At 40.6% G+C, this 16,932-nt stretch overlaps 1 protein-coding gene across 2 annotated transcripts; it reads right to left on the minus strand.

Moving 5' to 3' along the window:
• Positions 1-4,301: 4,301 nt before the first annotated feature.
• On the minus strand, positions 4,302-11,196 carry MSTN (myostatin). 2 transcript variants are annotated; one of them, XM_030016954.1, is made up of 3 exons: positions 10,715-11,196; positions 8,324-8,565; positions 4,302-6,044 (listed from the first exon to the last, which is right to left on the minus strand). In XM_030016954.1, exons 1-3 carry the CDS (start codon positions 11,085-11,087, stop codon positions 5,664-5,666), a joined length of 996 nt encoding a protein of 331 aa, XP_029872814.1. In that variant the 5' UTR covers positions 11,088-11,196; the 3' UTR covers positions 4,302-5,663. The 2 variants fall into 2 exon arrangements, with proteins under 2 accessions (XP_029872814.1, XP_029872813.1); XM_030016953.1 differs by having other exon boundaries at positions 8,324-8,697.
• Between the last annotated feature and the right edge of the window lie 5,736 nt (positions 11,197-16,932).

Consider the following 16,932-nt stretch of genomic DNA (forward strand, 5'->3'; position numbering starts at 1 on the left):
GCTGTCTTGGGTACATCCCATCAAATTATTTAACTCCCTTAAATTTCAATTTTTATATATGCTCAGTTCCTTGAAATACATAGAAGCGGACCATTCTTCGCACGACTGCTTTACAATGAATGTTACATCTTACATGATTTCAGTATGTTGTTCTGTCTCTGCAGTTGTCTCCCAAACTGCCTTTTTTAAGTTTTGTGGAAACTGTCTACCAAGTAATGCCTCCATAATGCTTTCCCAGATACTCTTTCCATACCATCATAGTCTTTAAGGGCTCTTGTTAATTTTACTTGTGAAACATGGAACATAAGGTGCATTCCCTGCCAAAACCGAGTGTTATTATGTTTTTATAACCAGAGAACCTAACCAGATCTCACCCAAAGGTCATGCAGCATTCATCAGGAGTAACAGAAAAGACAGTGCTGAGCCAGGGCTTGTCCTTCTGCCTTTCCACAGGCAGGACTCATTTGAGCTGAATCCTTTCAGCTCTTGAAGAGGGATTGGCTTTACTTTTACAGACTCAAGGTAGTATGATAAATAGAACGGAAAAGCAACAGGTTTGAAATTAAACTTGATCATTGACTTGTAAGTGAAAGACATTTCTATAGGGACAAAAGGTAAGAGCTTTTAGGGTCACTGATTACTTTGGATGCATAATTAGACTTAAAGCGCAAATAGCCTCTAGGTTAAGAACTGATGCATCGCAGGTTGACTCATGGACACTAAGCTATTTTATTTTCTCTGGAAACTGCTATGTTGAAAGCATACGTAGTGTGAGTTATGTCCATTTCTGAAGAAAAGGAGCAGTCTTTCCTGTAGCCTCAGAAAGCCTTAGCGCTCAAGGCTGGTGAAACTCAGCCAGATTTACACCCAAAATGCTGCAAAGCTCATTGCTGATCTTGCCACCACATCTACAGAGGGGTTCAAAGCTCGTTGTCATCTATACTTCTGGAGTACTGAAAAACAGACAGTAGAACACCCACTGTAATAGTTCTTCATACCTCAAGTTCACCCTGTCCAACCAGTAAAGAGAATGATGCTGCTTAATTTGTCAGTACACCTAGTAATTAATAGCAGTAGTTTACCATTGAATGAACTGTATGTTTGCACTTCTCCATTGCTTTTTTTTCCCCCAAGATTGCTTCAGCAGATGCTGGCACTATCACTTATTTTTTGATTATTTAGAAATTGCTAAGAGTGAACAGAGCTGTACTTCTTCCCTGTTCAAATTCAGAAGTTGGCCTGTAGCCCTAACTTCTTCCTTTGGATCTCATCAGGGCTTTTATAAACTACACAGGGGAGAGAATTGGTGCTTCAGTGTTTCCAGAGCCTGTTAACATCTTATTTTTATGGAATCAACCATGCTACACATGCATTTCAAGGGAGAGTTACGGTCTTACTGCTTGCAGGGGAAGATTGCATAGAGAAGCAGATGCAGTCGCATTAGTAAGTTACTGAGTGGCTCTTTGCCATGTGTCTTGGTATTAAATCAATGTATAGATATCTACTTGCTGTAGATATCATTGTTGGGATGAAGCTAAAGTGCAAGCACACGGCTAACTTGGGTCAGTTAAAACAGATAACTAAGGTTCTTCATGACATTTTTGCTGAATTGCAGAGGTGCAATGTTGTTTTGAAATAAACTTGTCACATAAAGCTTCTTATTAGTGCCTTCCATAACCTACTATTTCCTAATTTTTTAAAATTATCATTCACTACATTTGGTTATTAAGTTTGTCCATCCAGTACTTCACATTATACTACCCTGCTTTGTCTTGCTGTAACTTTAATGAAATGTAACTGCCTGGACTGAACTGTCCAAGCCTAGTCTCAGGCTGATTTCTTTTTTAAGACATTAAGCCAAAAGAGCTCGTTCGCATCCAAGAATGAGTCAACTCAATAATCTCCCTGATTAAAAAAGAAACCACCCCAAAAACCCTACAAAAAAACCCCAAACGCCAATGAACAACCATAAAAACCAAACAGGCTCTACAGAATTGAGGAAAAGCTACCTAAAGCTATGAATGGATTTGGCCTTTAGCTGTTCCTTTGAAATCTGCTTATATTTAGCAAAACAGTACATCTGTGAAAAATTGCACACAGTTCACATATGCTTAGTGGCGATGACTTCTGTGTCAGCTGTTAAATTCCCCAAAGGCTCCATTCGAGCATATTGGAAGGTTTCCCCCACAAGCCGCAGCGTTCCGCAGAAGCAGGATGCGTTGGATCTGGCTAAGGGGCAGGAGGGCAACGCTGCGGCGGGGGCTGTTCCCCCTGCGGAAGGGAACGTGGCGCAGAGCACGGAGCGTGCTGTGAGCTGGGGATGGACCTGCGCTGCGCCGGGCTGGGACGTGCTGGGAAAAATGGGAGGGGAAGCGCTACTTGAACCACGGTGTAACTGGAACTGTGGAACTGGGGGTAGAATAGCACTGGCAAAGGACTGGCTCGTGTTGGGAGGGGAGGAGCTGGGCGGTAGAGCCAGGAGGAAGAGCTAATGAAAAATCGAGATGAGGGACTGCCCCGTCGCAGGTGTGCACACGCATCTCGGGGCACGTGAACGCTGCCTTGGAAAGCTGGATTCTGCCTGTGTCATTCCTATGGGGTTCTTAAGATGTCAGGCAAGGAAATGAGGCTGTTTATTTCTCAGAAATTATCCCTTGTTGCATATTTCTGGCTTTCTGGGTACCCAGCTTAACAGTGAGATTTGAGTTCTTGACGCACAAAGCGCTTACGGATGCTGCTGAAGTCTCTAGGACCCGAGCCTTGGAAATAGAAGGATGTAACCATAAGAACTGAATGAATGCTTGACATCTCAAATTGATTGTCAATAAACACATTCATTATGAATCATTCAGCAGCTAGAATCAACAAGACCGAAGCGCAGTGCATGTTCCTTGAGTAGCCACTTGTATGTGAGGTCAATACTAAAAACATGGGAGCCAGGACTGCTCTACGACAATTTCAAGCTTGGCAAAATATGAAGGACACATACTGCATAAGATTTCCATGGAATAAAATTTATCTGAACATCCAGATGGAACGCTGGTTGGAGTAGATGCTTTTGGGAACTCATATTATTTCTTTTCTCAATTTTGGTTAATTTTTCTTTTCACTGATACCAGCAAAAAAAGAAATTCCATCACTTGTGCACTGCATTTGTGCAGGGTACAGTTATTACTAGGCAGCCAATGATGTCACTTATGTGGGGGTAACTGAATTTGCATTAGCTTTAGTTTAGCTGTCATGAGTAAAAATAGTCATGCAGGTGTTGTATCAGGACTTCAGTGCAGCCTGGGAATACATTGTGTTTGCTCTCAGCTCCAGAATCCATGCTGCCACATCTCTGTGGCTGTTGTTATATGAACTGACCCAAACAAAGCTAGTGAAGGTCTAACTACCTGGTATACAGTGGAAGTTTGAAGTCTCTGAACAGTTTATGGGGCTTTTGGTATGCCTCGTGCAGAGAGATACTATTGGTAGTTCAAATGAGCAGGGACTGTCTGGTGCCTGAATGTCACGAGTTAAAAACTGAAGGGCAAAAAGCTGGTCTCCCTTAAAACCAGCAGAAGTTTTGCTATTAACTTCAACAAACCTAGGTTTTCTCCCTTAATTCTGTAAGTTTGGGTTTTGGCCAAGAAGGAATTGCGTTGTACTTTTACTTCTTGCGGCTTCACCAAGACTCCATAGTCTAAGCGTTTTTAAATTATCTTTTATTTGCTCTGGTTGTGTTTTGTGGGAAACTAAATTGAAAGTGTATTTAAGGGCCCCAGAGACCTGCTCGGATGAGCTCCATCGGGAGAAGTTGAACATCTGCTTGATGCTCGGACACAGCTTTAGCAGAACTCCTAATCATTCAAAAGAAATTGTAGAAAATCTGTTTGCTTTTAAGTTTCAAACCTCATCACTCAAACTTTAAATTTTAATGTCCTTACATACAAATAAAAAAAAGTAGAAAACTCAATACAAAATATTTACCACCTAGGCAGAAAATGTATAAAAGGGGGAGGGAAAGAAAAATCAAGCATTTTTGCAATTTTAGGGTGGTTTTACACAAAGGAAACTGAATTCCGGAATATAACAAAAATGTGTATCAGACGAACATGAAGATGTTTTAACAATGATTTCGTTGTCTTAACAAACACCTGTTTTATCAGTTGTATTTCACATGTGAAATGAAATGGACTTATAGTAAATAGAATTTTTAATTTCAATTAACAATTTTTTAGCCTAAGGAAAATGTACAGAATTTGTGTGGAAATCCATGTACTACGTTTACTCAAATAAAGATAATACTTTGCTGCAAATTTTTAAATATAATAAAATGCATTTAATAGCAATCTTTTGTGGTATTATCATTATTTATGGACATAACATTCAAAGTATGGAAATTCAGTTGTGGATCAAAATGACCATAAAAACAGTAACCCAAAGAACCTTATAAACATGTCAACACCCATCATTTATCACAGATGGCCCATACCAATGTAAAAAACATATAAAATGTAGTATAATTCTCAACATATGGTTTACTTTGTTGCATTGTTCCTACATGTTATTTGTGTTAAAATCCAGGAAATTATATTATGACGAGAATATTGGTTTTTGTTTATTAAACTAAATTACAGGTTAAAGTCATTCTTTTCGTGCGATGAACATATACCAACAGTGATTAAAAAATAAACATTTATTTACAAAATATTGATGCATACATATTACACAAGTCAGTTATATCAAAGTGGTTTTTTAAACAATATCTGTAGCAACCAACTATTTGCATTGGTTTATCATAGTGCAAACGGTAATGTTGCAAAGGCAGGTTATAATGTGGGATTACGATTTGAACATTAAGACATGTCTGCTGCCTTTTGTTTTACCACATCTAGAAAACTATTCCCTTTCATTTAAAAAATACCTATTTCTTGCGAATGTTGAATAGTGTACCTGAGGATAGGGCAAATGCGTTATTAGTCTAAATTCTTTCACTTAGATAACTATCTTTCTATTTACTCAGCCTGCTTACGTAGCACCATTGCCATTGATTACTAACATACTAATGAGAGAAAGGAATGGAAACACGCTAAATACACTATGCCATCCCTAATTTCAGGATTTGTCCATTTATGTGGAATTTCATCTGGTACATTTCACAATTCTGCACTATATATTCAAGTGTTTAAGGATGATTCTGGTGGTATTGGGTAGCGGTGTATATGTTGACCAGTATATATTTTCCTGTAAATACAATATTAAGTGAAGCTGTGAAGAAATGGACTTAAAAGCCCGCTCCTTCCGTCCTCAGATGAGAAGGAGCTTGCTTTTGATTACCAACGTGTATTGAAACCTGCGTATAACTTTGCATCTGAATGACTGAATATTGATTCCCTCGCAATGTAAGAACTTCATGTGTTAAATCCGGTGATTTTGATTGTAGCTTTTCTGTTTCACTGGCTCAAAGCCAGCCGTTAGGTAACTATATCGTCCTTTAGTTCACGTTCTGTAGCTGGTGCTGCACTAAATCTGTACGATAGCCTATCATACAGCATATAGGATGTCGGCAATGCCTAGCGTACGTAACTTCACAGTTTCAAAGACTGGTGAGGGGCTATAACTTTTTTTTTTTTTTGGTAGCTTCCACAATTTACGAAGCAGTGGATCTCACAATGATCTCATGAGCACCCGCAGCGATCTACAACCATGGCCGGTATCTTGCCGTATATTATTTGTTCTTTCCCGTTGAAGTACAGCATGTTTATGGGGGACATCTTGGTGGGCGTGCAGCAAGGGCCTGCCGAGCCTCTGGGGTTTGCTTGGTGTACGAGGTGAGTGTGCGGGTATTTTTGTAAAAATACAAATTCGCATTCTCCAGAGCAGTAATTGGCTTTGTATCTTTTAGGTGCGATAATCCAGTCCCATCCAAAAGCTTCAAAATCCACGGTCAGCGGGTAGCGACAACACCGGGATTCTGTCGAGTGCTCGTCACAGTCGAGGCCAAAATCTCTGCGGGACCGTTTCGGTGTGTCTGTAACTCTGACCTCTAAAAATGGGTTCTGTGAGGAGAGGAGAAGGAATCAGAAGCATTACTGAGGTAAGCCTAACTTCAGTAAAACCATGCAAATATATAATATTTCAGACATTGATGTATTGTATCAAGTCAGTATTTTCAAATAATATTTGCAGACATTTCTGAAGTTACACCCTTCGGAGAACTCTGTCCTCCTCCAAATCTCCACTACATTTGAGGTCTGCTCAAGGATTATTCCTCTGTTTCACACTGAGGACCAGCATTTCCTGAAATCACCATCATCTCGGTGCTAGCGTCATTTCTGTTAACTGCTAAAAGAACATTTCAGAAATCTTGAGGATGCTGGATTTTTACTTTTGCTGTGGGGTTTGTTTGTTTTAAAACTGATAATAAGAGCTACTTTTTTGCCATGGAAGAACTCCAAAAACTTTTAAAGGGCAGGACCAACTGGTGTTGGTCTCCTTTTTGTGAGTCTTTCTGAAATTCCCTCCATTAAAATACTGTTCAGTTCAGGCTTTCTGGATATCAAGGAAGGCTTCTTGTCCAGACCAAGGACGACAAAATTCACTCTGTAATTGCTATTGCTCTTGAATGACTGCAGTGGCAGTAGAAATGAATGCTTCACCTGCTGGGACAGGTTACTTGTACTTCACAGCCAAATTCAGCCTCTGCCAGAGGGCTGAATCTGCCGTACTGAATTTGGAGGGGCAGCTAATATTTTGACTCCTGAAAGAGCCCTGTGGCCAGGAATGTACTTTTGGCAGGCCTCCGAGCCACGTGCCTCCTACTGAAGGTGTGTTTCCACAGTCACCAACTGAGAATAGAAAGAAATTGCAACCTTTACAATCACGAGTTTGAAAAAGCTCCCGATGTTTCCTCCCTTCCACGCACTGATTTCAGCCCCGTGTGTCCGTTTGGCACTGACCGGGCTGTCCCATGAAGGAATTGGCTCCTCAGGAGTAAATAACGGCCCAGCTAACATTGTTAGGCAGGTTTGTGCCTTCCTAGATACCCGCCTTTACGGCTGCAAGTTGTCCAGCTGCTGGAGACACTCCTCCCAAAGGTAAATGATACGGGGAGGGGCTTGGTGAGAGGAGCATCCCTGTACCGGGAGCTGCTGGAGAGGAGCTGGAGGGAAGAGAAGAGAACTTTCCTCTCCCGTTATCAGCCATGCATCCAACCCTGCACTGCTGTTGAATCGGTTTGTTTTTACAGATGATGATAACCATGGGTTATCCGCATGTGTGAAAACACAGGGCTGGGTATTTGAACGGCTGGAGGTGGTGAGGACATTCCTTATCATGATATCCAGCTGGCCAATTCCAAGTATGGGAGATCCACTTGTGTAATGGATCTACAATTAAAGATATCACAGCATTTTTCCTTTAAGTTCTTTTAACAGCATTATACTTAAATGAAGTTAAACGTTGCATACCTACATAAACAGATTGATCTACTGCATAGCAGTAAAAGTAAAATGATATTCTTTATTCAAAAGGAGGGAATTCTTGGTTGTGATTGTTTCAGCTGTGATAGGTTCAGGAGTTTTTAGAAGTTGTGGATGATTAGTGATTTGCAGAAACAAATAGCGAGGAAAATGCTGTAGTTTAACTGGTACACTTCAGATTTAATTTGTTTATCTATACTTACAGAAAGAAACCAGGTAGTTATTTTATGCCCTTTCTCATCATTATGACCCATTTATTGTATCAAGCAGAATTTCTCTATTCAAACATTTCTAATAGGTGGAATGATGCACTCTATCACATACTGAAAGGTACACAACATTATGAAGAAAATCTGTTCTCACATTCATAAACATAGATAATTATTGCTGTTGTTAATAGAAAATATATGCATACAGAATAGGGAGAAACTCCCTCATGGTTTGAATGCAAAAAACTTTCTAAGCACTATCGCAGGCAGCTTTCCTATCAATGAAATAATCCAGCTATTCTTTTTAGCTTTACTGCTTATTATACAGTATTTGCTCTCAAATTTGAAAACAACGTTACTTTTGATAGTTCCATCCATCAGTAATTACCAAAACATTTTCCAGTTAATGCCTCTCAACATCTTACTGAAGAACTGCAATTTCTCTCAATTTTTCACATAGGGAAATGGAGGCACAGGAATGCTATTGATTTTAACGTGATCAGAGAGCAAAGAAAGAAAGAATTGGCTATACAGAACTCTTATCTTCCATTCCCTAAACAATACTTCCATTTTATCCTTAAAACACAACTTAAATGCTTCCCAATATAATGCAAGATATTTAAACGGGATTTTTCTAAATAAACTTACCAATCCATCTTCACCTGGTCCTGGGAAAGTTACAGCAAGATCTCGTCCATTCTCATCAAAAGCTTTTATTTCGATGCCTAAATTGGATTCAGGCTGTTTGAGCCAATTTTGCAACACTGTCTTCACATCAATACTCTGCCAAATACCAGTGCCTGGGTTCATGTCAAGTTTCAAAGATCGAATTCCAGTATATCTTGTACCGTCTTTCATGGGTTTAATAAGTCTCAGGATCTGCACAAACACTGTTGTAGGTTTTTGGACTTGCCTCAAGTATATCCACAATTGTGCCTTTACTACTTTGTTATATTGTATTTTAGAGCTAAACTTAAAGAAGCAACATTTTGGTTTTCCCTCCATTTGTACAAGAAAATCAGCTATAAATGAATGGAAAGAACAGATTACTGAACAGGGAACAAGAAGAAATATGCATATATAAACCCGATTTATTTTTTTTTCCAGACCGTGTAGGAAGTCTTACAATATGTTATAAACAGTATCAGTAACAAAGTGGATTTAACTTAATTCATTTTCTGTGGTTTACGCTCTACAGCAAATTTAATGGATGCGGAGGTGTACTCAGGCTGAAACTCGGAAATGATGGGCAATCACGGGAAACACACACTGTGGAGGACCTTGGCGGTCCTCGGCGTGCTCAGGGCTCTGACCAGTCGTACCAGTGCTGTGGGCTGACCTGTACAGCTGCAAAATAGCCTCTTTCCCAAACAAAAACTACCTGGGGCGAGGGCACAGCCTATTCCACTTCACAGTGACTACTACCAACTCGCTTCTGCTAGTCACCTCCCAAGGACCTTCATAAAGCATGCAGAATAGCACCTTTGCATAAGCTGGCTCAACGTGTATGTGGTGATCCAGCTACTTCTAATTTATTAAATAGCCTTAGTGTGCTACACATCGTACGTACGGAGGTGGCCATGGGCAAACTACATGAACACTTTCATTTCTTTTCTCAGTGGAAAAACAAATCATTAAAAGAGTATTAATCTAAGGATCATTTCGTTTTCATTTGAACAATATTATAGGAAAGTCATGTGCAGCGCTGCGTTCCTCCTTCCTGTAGCCCACGATGCAGCTGTCATACCTAGTCATAGCAATATCTTTCCATGCCAGGATAAAATGGGTAATACTAATCTTAAGTGGTGCAGGGCTTTGACATTCATAAATCTCACCACTTAAGATACCTGTCTCTTTAGTGCATTTAAAATAGTTCAAGGGCTTTTTATAAGAAGTAGGAAATGAACTCAGATCAATGAAGTACAATGACTTTTCTTTAGTCATTGTAATTATATAGCGGTTTAATTAAAAATAGTTATAAAGCCTTGGGCATAATAGGCTGGAATAAAACTGCTGGCAGACCTCAACTTTGTGATAAGGCTGCAGTAATATATTGCTGTTAAGTACACATCTTATTAATTTATAAGTTAAAAAATTTTACAGATAAAGTTGCTTTTTCATCGATGCGCACATTTTTAGCTTGCTAGAGCAGCTGATACGTTATTCTAGTACGTGAATTTTAACTGCTAACATGCCTTATATGTCCTGTCATCTTTTTCCTTTTTGACATCATATTCGTAAGTGTTATTTAAAAAAACAGCTGCCATAGCCAAATACTTTAGCTGATGAAGAACATAAGATACTATAGTATTAGCCGTGCAAAAGATACTTGATAGGAGCCATAGCAGATGTTTAGCACTCAGAAGATAACTCAGAATCTGCTCATTCAGTAAATGCCTTCTTTCTTCCTTGGCACGACTACTGGAGCTGATTGCTATAGCCTGGACATTTTAACATTTAAATCTGTTACACACATATTTGCTTTAAATACATAGTTTTCACTCAGAGGTGGGTGGTGCTAGTTTATGGGATCAGCAAAGAAGCAAGAATTTAACTCTGTACTTGCACTTGCTCTAACATGTCGCAGTTAGGTAGGTCTGGTGCTCTAAGCTGCATTTCTGCTGATTTCTATTGCTCCTAAAAACACTGGCCAGCGCAGCATCCCTCAGAAAAATATAGGTCTCTCGTTATCTGCACTTGTACTTTGTATTTGCGATAGGAAACGCCCTGAGTACTGCAGATAACGAAGTCAACTAAACTGCAGATCTCCCTTTGCTTTCTGAGGGAATGGGCAAATCCGAAGTGCTACAGGGCACACACGTTACGAGGAGCCGAAAACCGAACCGTGAAACAAAGGATCGCAACACGGTCATCTGAACCTGGCTCAAATTCTTTAGAAATAATGCTCTCCTCCCTCCCTCTAGCAGACTTCAGCCAGCAGCTTGTTGGGAGAGCCCGAGGAGGAGTTGCGTGGCTCTACCGCAGGGAGACAACTCTCTCGGAGGAGCGGTGGGAGGCAAAAGCAGCAGGGTTACTTACACTCCGTAGGCATTGTGATAATCGTTTCGGTGGTGGCGTGATAGTCATCGTCTTCCAAAGAGCCATCGCTACTGTCGTCTCTCTGGACGTCATACTGATCGATCAGTTCCTGTAGCGGAGGAGCTTTGGGTAAAAGTTGCTTAATAACATCCCTGCTAATGTTAGGAGCTTGTTCCAGGCGCAGTTTGCTGAGGATTTGAATTTTTATGGCTTCTATTCTGGAAGATTTTGTATTCTGTCTCCATGTACAAGCATTGCACAGTCCATCTTTTTCAGCGTTCTCTGGGGGCTGACTACTGTCATCAAGAGCCACTGGATCAACTGAAATCAGCATGAACAGGTAAATATAAACATAGATTGCTAGCTTTTGCATGATCTCACATTCAGTGCAGCGCTTTTCCCTTTTTTTTTTTTTTTTTTTCCCTCCCCCTTTCCCTTTCAGTGCTAAACAGATCCGTGAAAGCAAATGCAATCTGAGAGACAGCTTGCCACACTGGTGTACCTTATATATTCCAAGGGGGCTTTTTATACTCCAACTTTGATTAGGCTCATGTCGTCAAACCCGACGATTGGTTGCTGTCCCAACAATGAATCTGGCTGTCAGAGGGTAAAGCCCTGTCGATCACAAGTCACTAGACAGCGTTTAGTTACAGCCAAGGGTGAACTGATTTATCTGGGTGCTTCGTAGAGGATATGTCTTCGCATACTGAAAGGATATATTTCCAAGTATTGTGGGCAGCAGTACTGAAAGACAGCACTGTCATTCTTAAATATATACCAACCATGTACTTGTACTATGAATCAAGACAGACCTCTCTCTAAACTTGCTTTAAGCTTCTACCAGGTTTTTTGACTGGAAAGTTTGTGCTCTTTAAAAGAAAATCCCAGGGGATTACTGTTAGCAGGCAGGGAAAAAATACTTTAGAAATGCATTGCAAACAGTGCTAACTTATGTTATTCAACACCTAAAATATATTGAGCAGTTCATATTTCAGAAAACCTTAATGGGTTTTCCTGCTAGGTACTAGCTAAAGCGGTAATAAAGATTTTGTGCATATATGACTCTATGTAAATGCATATCTTATCTGTTTGTCCCTTTAGTGTATATCAAAATCAACCGAACAAATCCTTTACTGAATTAACAGTCAGTGATAAAAAAATGAGTCTGTCCCCTCTTCATACTATCACTAGGTCAGCAGAATTCCGGGCAGTAAATTAAATATTGAGAGATCTTCAGTAGCAAAGGTATTTTTAAGGAGTATCTTTAGCTACTCATTCTAATATTATACAGAAATAATAAAGCTTGCTTTTTCCATTAGTAGTGAAAGTATTAAAAGACTTAAAACATTTAAATGTCTACTGCGAGTATATCTTCTTTTTCCACGTCATCTTCTATTTCTGTTCATAATGTCTCTGTAATATGCCAGTTTAAGTGATACCTTTCTGTGCTTTATTTTGCTTCTACTCCAATATTTGTAAGTTCTCTGTATACATTACAGTTTTAATAGGCTTTCTGCATAAGAGAAATACATCTAGAAGTGATTTTATACCTAAAGGTTATGGCTTATAAAAATCTTACAGCAATGTAGTGCACATTTGATGTGCTGTTAGCAAGAATTATGGAATTCACGCTTAGCTGAGGAGGTGGGGGGTGCTGGGGGTCACTGTTCAGCAGAGGCTGTATATTACAGCAAGCAGAAATCCTGGGATTTGTATATGTTGTGTATATTTGTATATTTGGAATCTGTATGTTAGAGCAAACAGAAATCCTGGCGTTTCATGCAATATGCCAAAGTTTGCCTATCTAAGTTAGGACTGAATTGTCAGTTTCTCACTGAGTTTCTCTTCTTTTTCCATTCTGAGTACACCTAAAAACGTGGCAACCAGGGTTTTTTGCATATGTTCGCGTAGGAAAAATGTTGGTATATAGGAAGATGTGGGACAGAACTTTCAAAGAGCTTTTTTCTGCCTGGTCATTCATATTATTTTGTATCACCTCTCCAGGGCATGCAAATTCACTGCATAGCACAGAACTGAGCCCAATATTCAGCTCATGACCGGTGACGTAAATCACGAGTATTCAATTGAAATTGATTGTCCTACCCTGGTGTAAAGTTGATGCAAACGATAGATGTATCACACTCGCACATTCCAGGCCTATGGCTTTAGGGTCAGACCCTGATATTCTGACTTCAGCCAAAATCCATGTTTAAAGCAAGCAGTTTGACTTTTTAGCTTCTGAGTATTTACTTTTTACACAAGATACGGGTGCAGCTACTCTCAACATGCGGTAGCAGAAATGGGCTTGTGGTTCACTGGAACTAGAAGTCAGGCTAGCTCTGAGTTTGCAGTGGAGACTGCCTGCCATGCCTGTAACATATTTCAAACAGACTCCTAGTGCATTTCAAGAGCTGGAAATGTATTTTTATGGAAGATGCATAGGATGATTCACAGTAAGAATCTTTTTGAAAAGTGCTGACCCTGTTCGTGAATTTGGGGGGGGGGGGTTAGGTTGGGGGGGTGGGTGTTTGTGTATTATTAAGACAGAGAATGTCATAATAAAACTATTGTTTATTATTTTTTATTTTAAACCAGAACGATGTAACCAGTTGGGTATAAAAAGGAATCTATCCCCAAGTGGAAACCTTGACAGGTACCAGGTTTCACACTAGAAACAGTTTTAAAGGGAACAATGAACAAAATAAACAGGTGGAAGTAATGATGCAGTCCTGATATCAGAGTACTTAAATGCTCTGGCAGACCGTGGCAGTAAGCCGCTTGTGTCGGAGAGGGGACAAGAGAAGTGCTCAGCAAAGCAATGCCTCCAGCACCGCGACTCATCGTTGAACGTGCTCTGCAGCAGCTTGCCCGGTGCTCGGCGGCCACGCTGGTACCTGGGCTGCTCCTCCTCCTTCAAGGTCTTCCCTCTCTGACTGCCGCTTGCCACGAGCATGCAGAACGTCAGTTGATTTTTTCCAATCTTCTGGTTTCCAAAACAGGGCCCCCTTAGCATTTCTTTACGACTGCAGGACCAAAGTCCTCTCTTGTACGCCTGAGACCCCAGTGAGCTCTGAGCGAGAGTTGAGCTCGCTCTCAGCCACCAAGGTGGTGACACGTGGGGGCAAACAGATCCTACTGAGCACCATGCCTCTGCTCCCTGTTTAGAAGTAGGAGGCAGCAATAGCAGCTAGAGTGGTGGCATGGGGATTACCGACCAAGGATGGCAAAAGTGCCCCAGAAGTCACCAGCAGCCGCATAACCAAGAGCAGTATTTTTCCAATATTTCCCTCATGAAATGCACTTCATATCCACATACTCTGAATAACTCTAGGCTGTTAGTAGAATACCTTTCTCTTCATCTTTTGTTGTTGCCTTCTGCTTCTTTTCTATGAGACTGCAAGAATTTGGAAGAGAGCTTAAACACTTGCACTTGATCAGGAGCTATTGAAGTATCTAAATTCTTTAATAATAATAGTAACAATACAATATGCAAATTGTTTTTCTTTCTAACTTTCATTGTAGTGTTTTTGGAAGGTGATGACTACAGTAGTAGGTGACAGAGGTAAGAAAAGTAAGTGACAAAGGGACCAGGTAAAAGTTGTTCCAAAAATTTATTTGGCAAAAAAATTAATTTAAAAACAAACAAACAAAAAAACCCAACAAAAAAACTCCGACACATTACCACCAGCAAAACTAACGAAGAGTTAAAAATGAAATGCGCATCTTACTGAACTTTATGGCATTTTAATATTATCTTTGGGATTTGTGTCATTCTACCCGCCCTGCCTGCCAATAGTGAATAGTATTCCCAATCCTAACTATTCAAAGCTCATGGCTCAGGCCCCCAAAATCAAGCAGTGTAAGAATGTGTTCCTTTCTAAAGGAAAAAGGCACACGTCTGCCTACCTGTCAACTTCTCCTCTCCTTTCCCCCTTCCACCAGGAGCTTTTGTACTCGTTGGAAAACCTAAAAAAAAGACGGAAAAAAAAAACCCAAACCTACCCCCAAGACATCTGACCAATAGAGAGGTTTCAAAGACACTGTTACTGTGAGTTTTATGGAAAAACAGTGACTGTGTAGAGGTAAAGGAGATTACTAATGCCCTCCCTGAGGAGAAGGCAAACGGAGCCCAACCATTACCCATCCTTTTTGGCAGCCTTTAATTAGCCAATCAGCTTGTGCTTCTCCGTCGTTAGACAGCATGCTGATAGCTCTGGACCATCTACAGTGTGTCCTCCCTTGCCGGGCCAGCAACCCAGAAAACATAGATAGTGAGCAGGATGGGATTTGAGCTTGTTTTGGAGGTGGACCAAGGGGACGTGGAAGGGAACCAGGACGTTTCTGAGAAAAGGGAGAGTTACAGGGGTATGAAGGAGCTGCTCTCATGGCAAGGAAGGAGAGGGACATGGGTTATAACCCTGCCAGAAATCGGACGACTTCATCGTGTTGTAGGCTAGATTTCCAAACACTTCCTTACAGCCTGCAGGACCAGAAATTCACTCTTCTTTTTCTGTTAAGTTAAATGAAGTAGTTCCCATAGTTGTTTCACCTCAGAAGGTAGGACTTGAAGAAAAAATCAGGTGGTGTGAAATGCACTGCAAATCTGTGATTGCTGTTTACGGTGATGTCAAGTCCTACCTCTGAACTAGCTGGCTTCTCTCCCTGGTTTGTCTTGTAAGGAAGATACAACATTCCTCCTGAGCCACTGAGGAAGATACGATTTGAGTCACCTTTTCTTCTCACCTTTGTCAGCACAAAGCCTAATTTCTAGAATAGCATATTGAAATGGATAGAAAATTCCATTTTAAATATTTTTGGACCAGATTCATCTCCCACTTAGCTGCAATAAGCTGGGAATAATGTTTGTGAAGTAATTTTGGTCAGAACAGTTAGATTTGAATAGAAACATTCAGATGTATAATTAAATGCAATGGAGTTAGGGTGTTTGAAGTGCTTAACTATGAGTCCAGATGTCTTAACTCACCAGGTGCTTGCTCTTAGCCACCTGAATCGCAAGATAAATGCATTACTTTGAACCTCAAAACAGATACAAGGTCATGTCTATAAAACACCTGGAAAGAAATCCCGCAATAACAAAAAGCCTATGAAAACATCATCCCAATCACATTATGTAAACTAAAGCTGCAGCTACTGTAAGGCAAAAGTAACCACTTTAATATTAAACTTATTACCATGAACTAAAATATGAACTAGTATGAATTCTTACTCTGGAACAAATGCCCTGAAACAGTTTGTCCTCTGCTATACATTTTTTTCCCTACAAAAGTAGTCATATATAACCTTATAAACATTGTGCTGTATCAGCTGTTGGAAGTCAACTTTATTTCTTTATTTTGACGGCATGGACATTTAATTCCTTCAGCTGACCAAAAAAGAAAGAAGGTCATCTTCTTTTCGCTAGTGTGGAGTTCCAGGTACCAGAGAGCATATTTCACATAAGAGAAGAGCATGCACGGTGCAGGGTACGTGTGCCCTGGTGCACTGGCATCTGGGTGGGGTATGCCGCAACTCCTTCCCAACCCTTGCTGTCAGGTTGTTTTCCCAGGAAACACACGATGTTCAGAGATTTGGGATTTTGAGTGGTGTCCCCCAAGGAGGGTCTGTGTCTGCAGTTTGAGTGCCAGGACAAAACCTCGCTCTGTCTGGCGGATGATTTCTTCGACTGGGGAGCAATGGGAGACAGTAGTGAGTCCTACCTCCTAAGGAGTTTCTCACAAGCCGTGATATGTAAGCATGCAATGGATAAAATGGGGGAAGCAAGTAAAATCGGTGGCAAAGGGGTGCTGTGGCCTTTTTGGCTCATGATGCACCTCTCGGCTTGCCGAAGAGGTGCTGCTGAATGGAGGCTCCAGGGAAGTCGTACGGGGTCCCCTTCAGCTTCTGCCTTACTCTTGCCCTTCTGGCCATCTCCTTCTTGCCTGCAGCTTTTGTGTTGCTGTGCAGAACTGTACGTGTGGGATGGGCCAAAAATGCCCTGTCGCTTTTTTCTCTCCTACATATTCCAGTACACGTTGCTGCAGAACCAACCAGCTACACTAATGGAAATGAACTTTAGAAACAGATAGGGAAATATATTCCCATTAGGCTCATTAAAAACATTTAGGGAAGGATGTAATTATAGTGAAAGCTGCCGGTTTTTCTGAGTTCTTTTGTATTCAGGATTTTATTCTGCAGCCTTCACTGTGGTGTCTATGTAT

This window comes from Aquila chrysaetos, chromosome 6 (genome assembly GCF_900496995.4).
Source record: "Aquila chrysaetos chrysaetos chromosome 6, bAquChr1.4, whole genome shotgun sequence".
NCBI lineage: Eukaryota > Metazoa > Chordata > Aves > Accipitriformes > Accipitridae > Aquila > Aquila chrysaetos.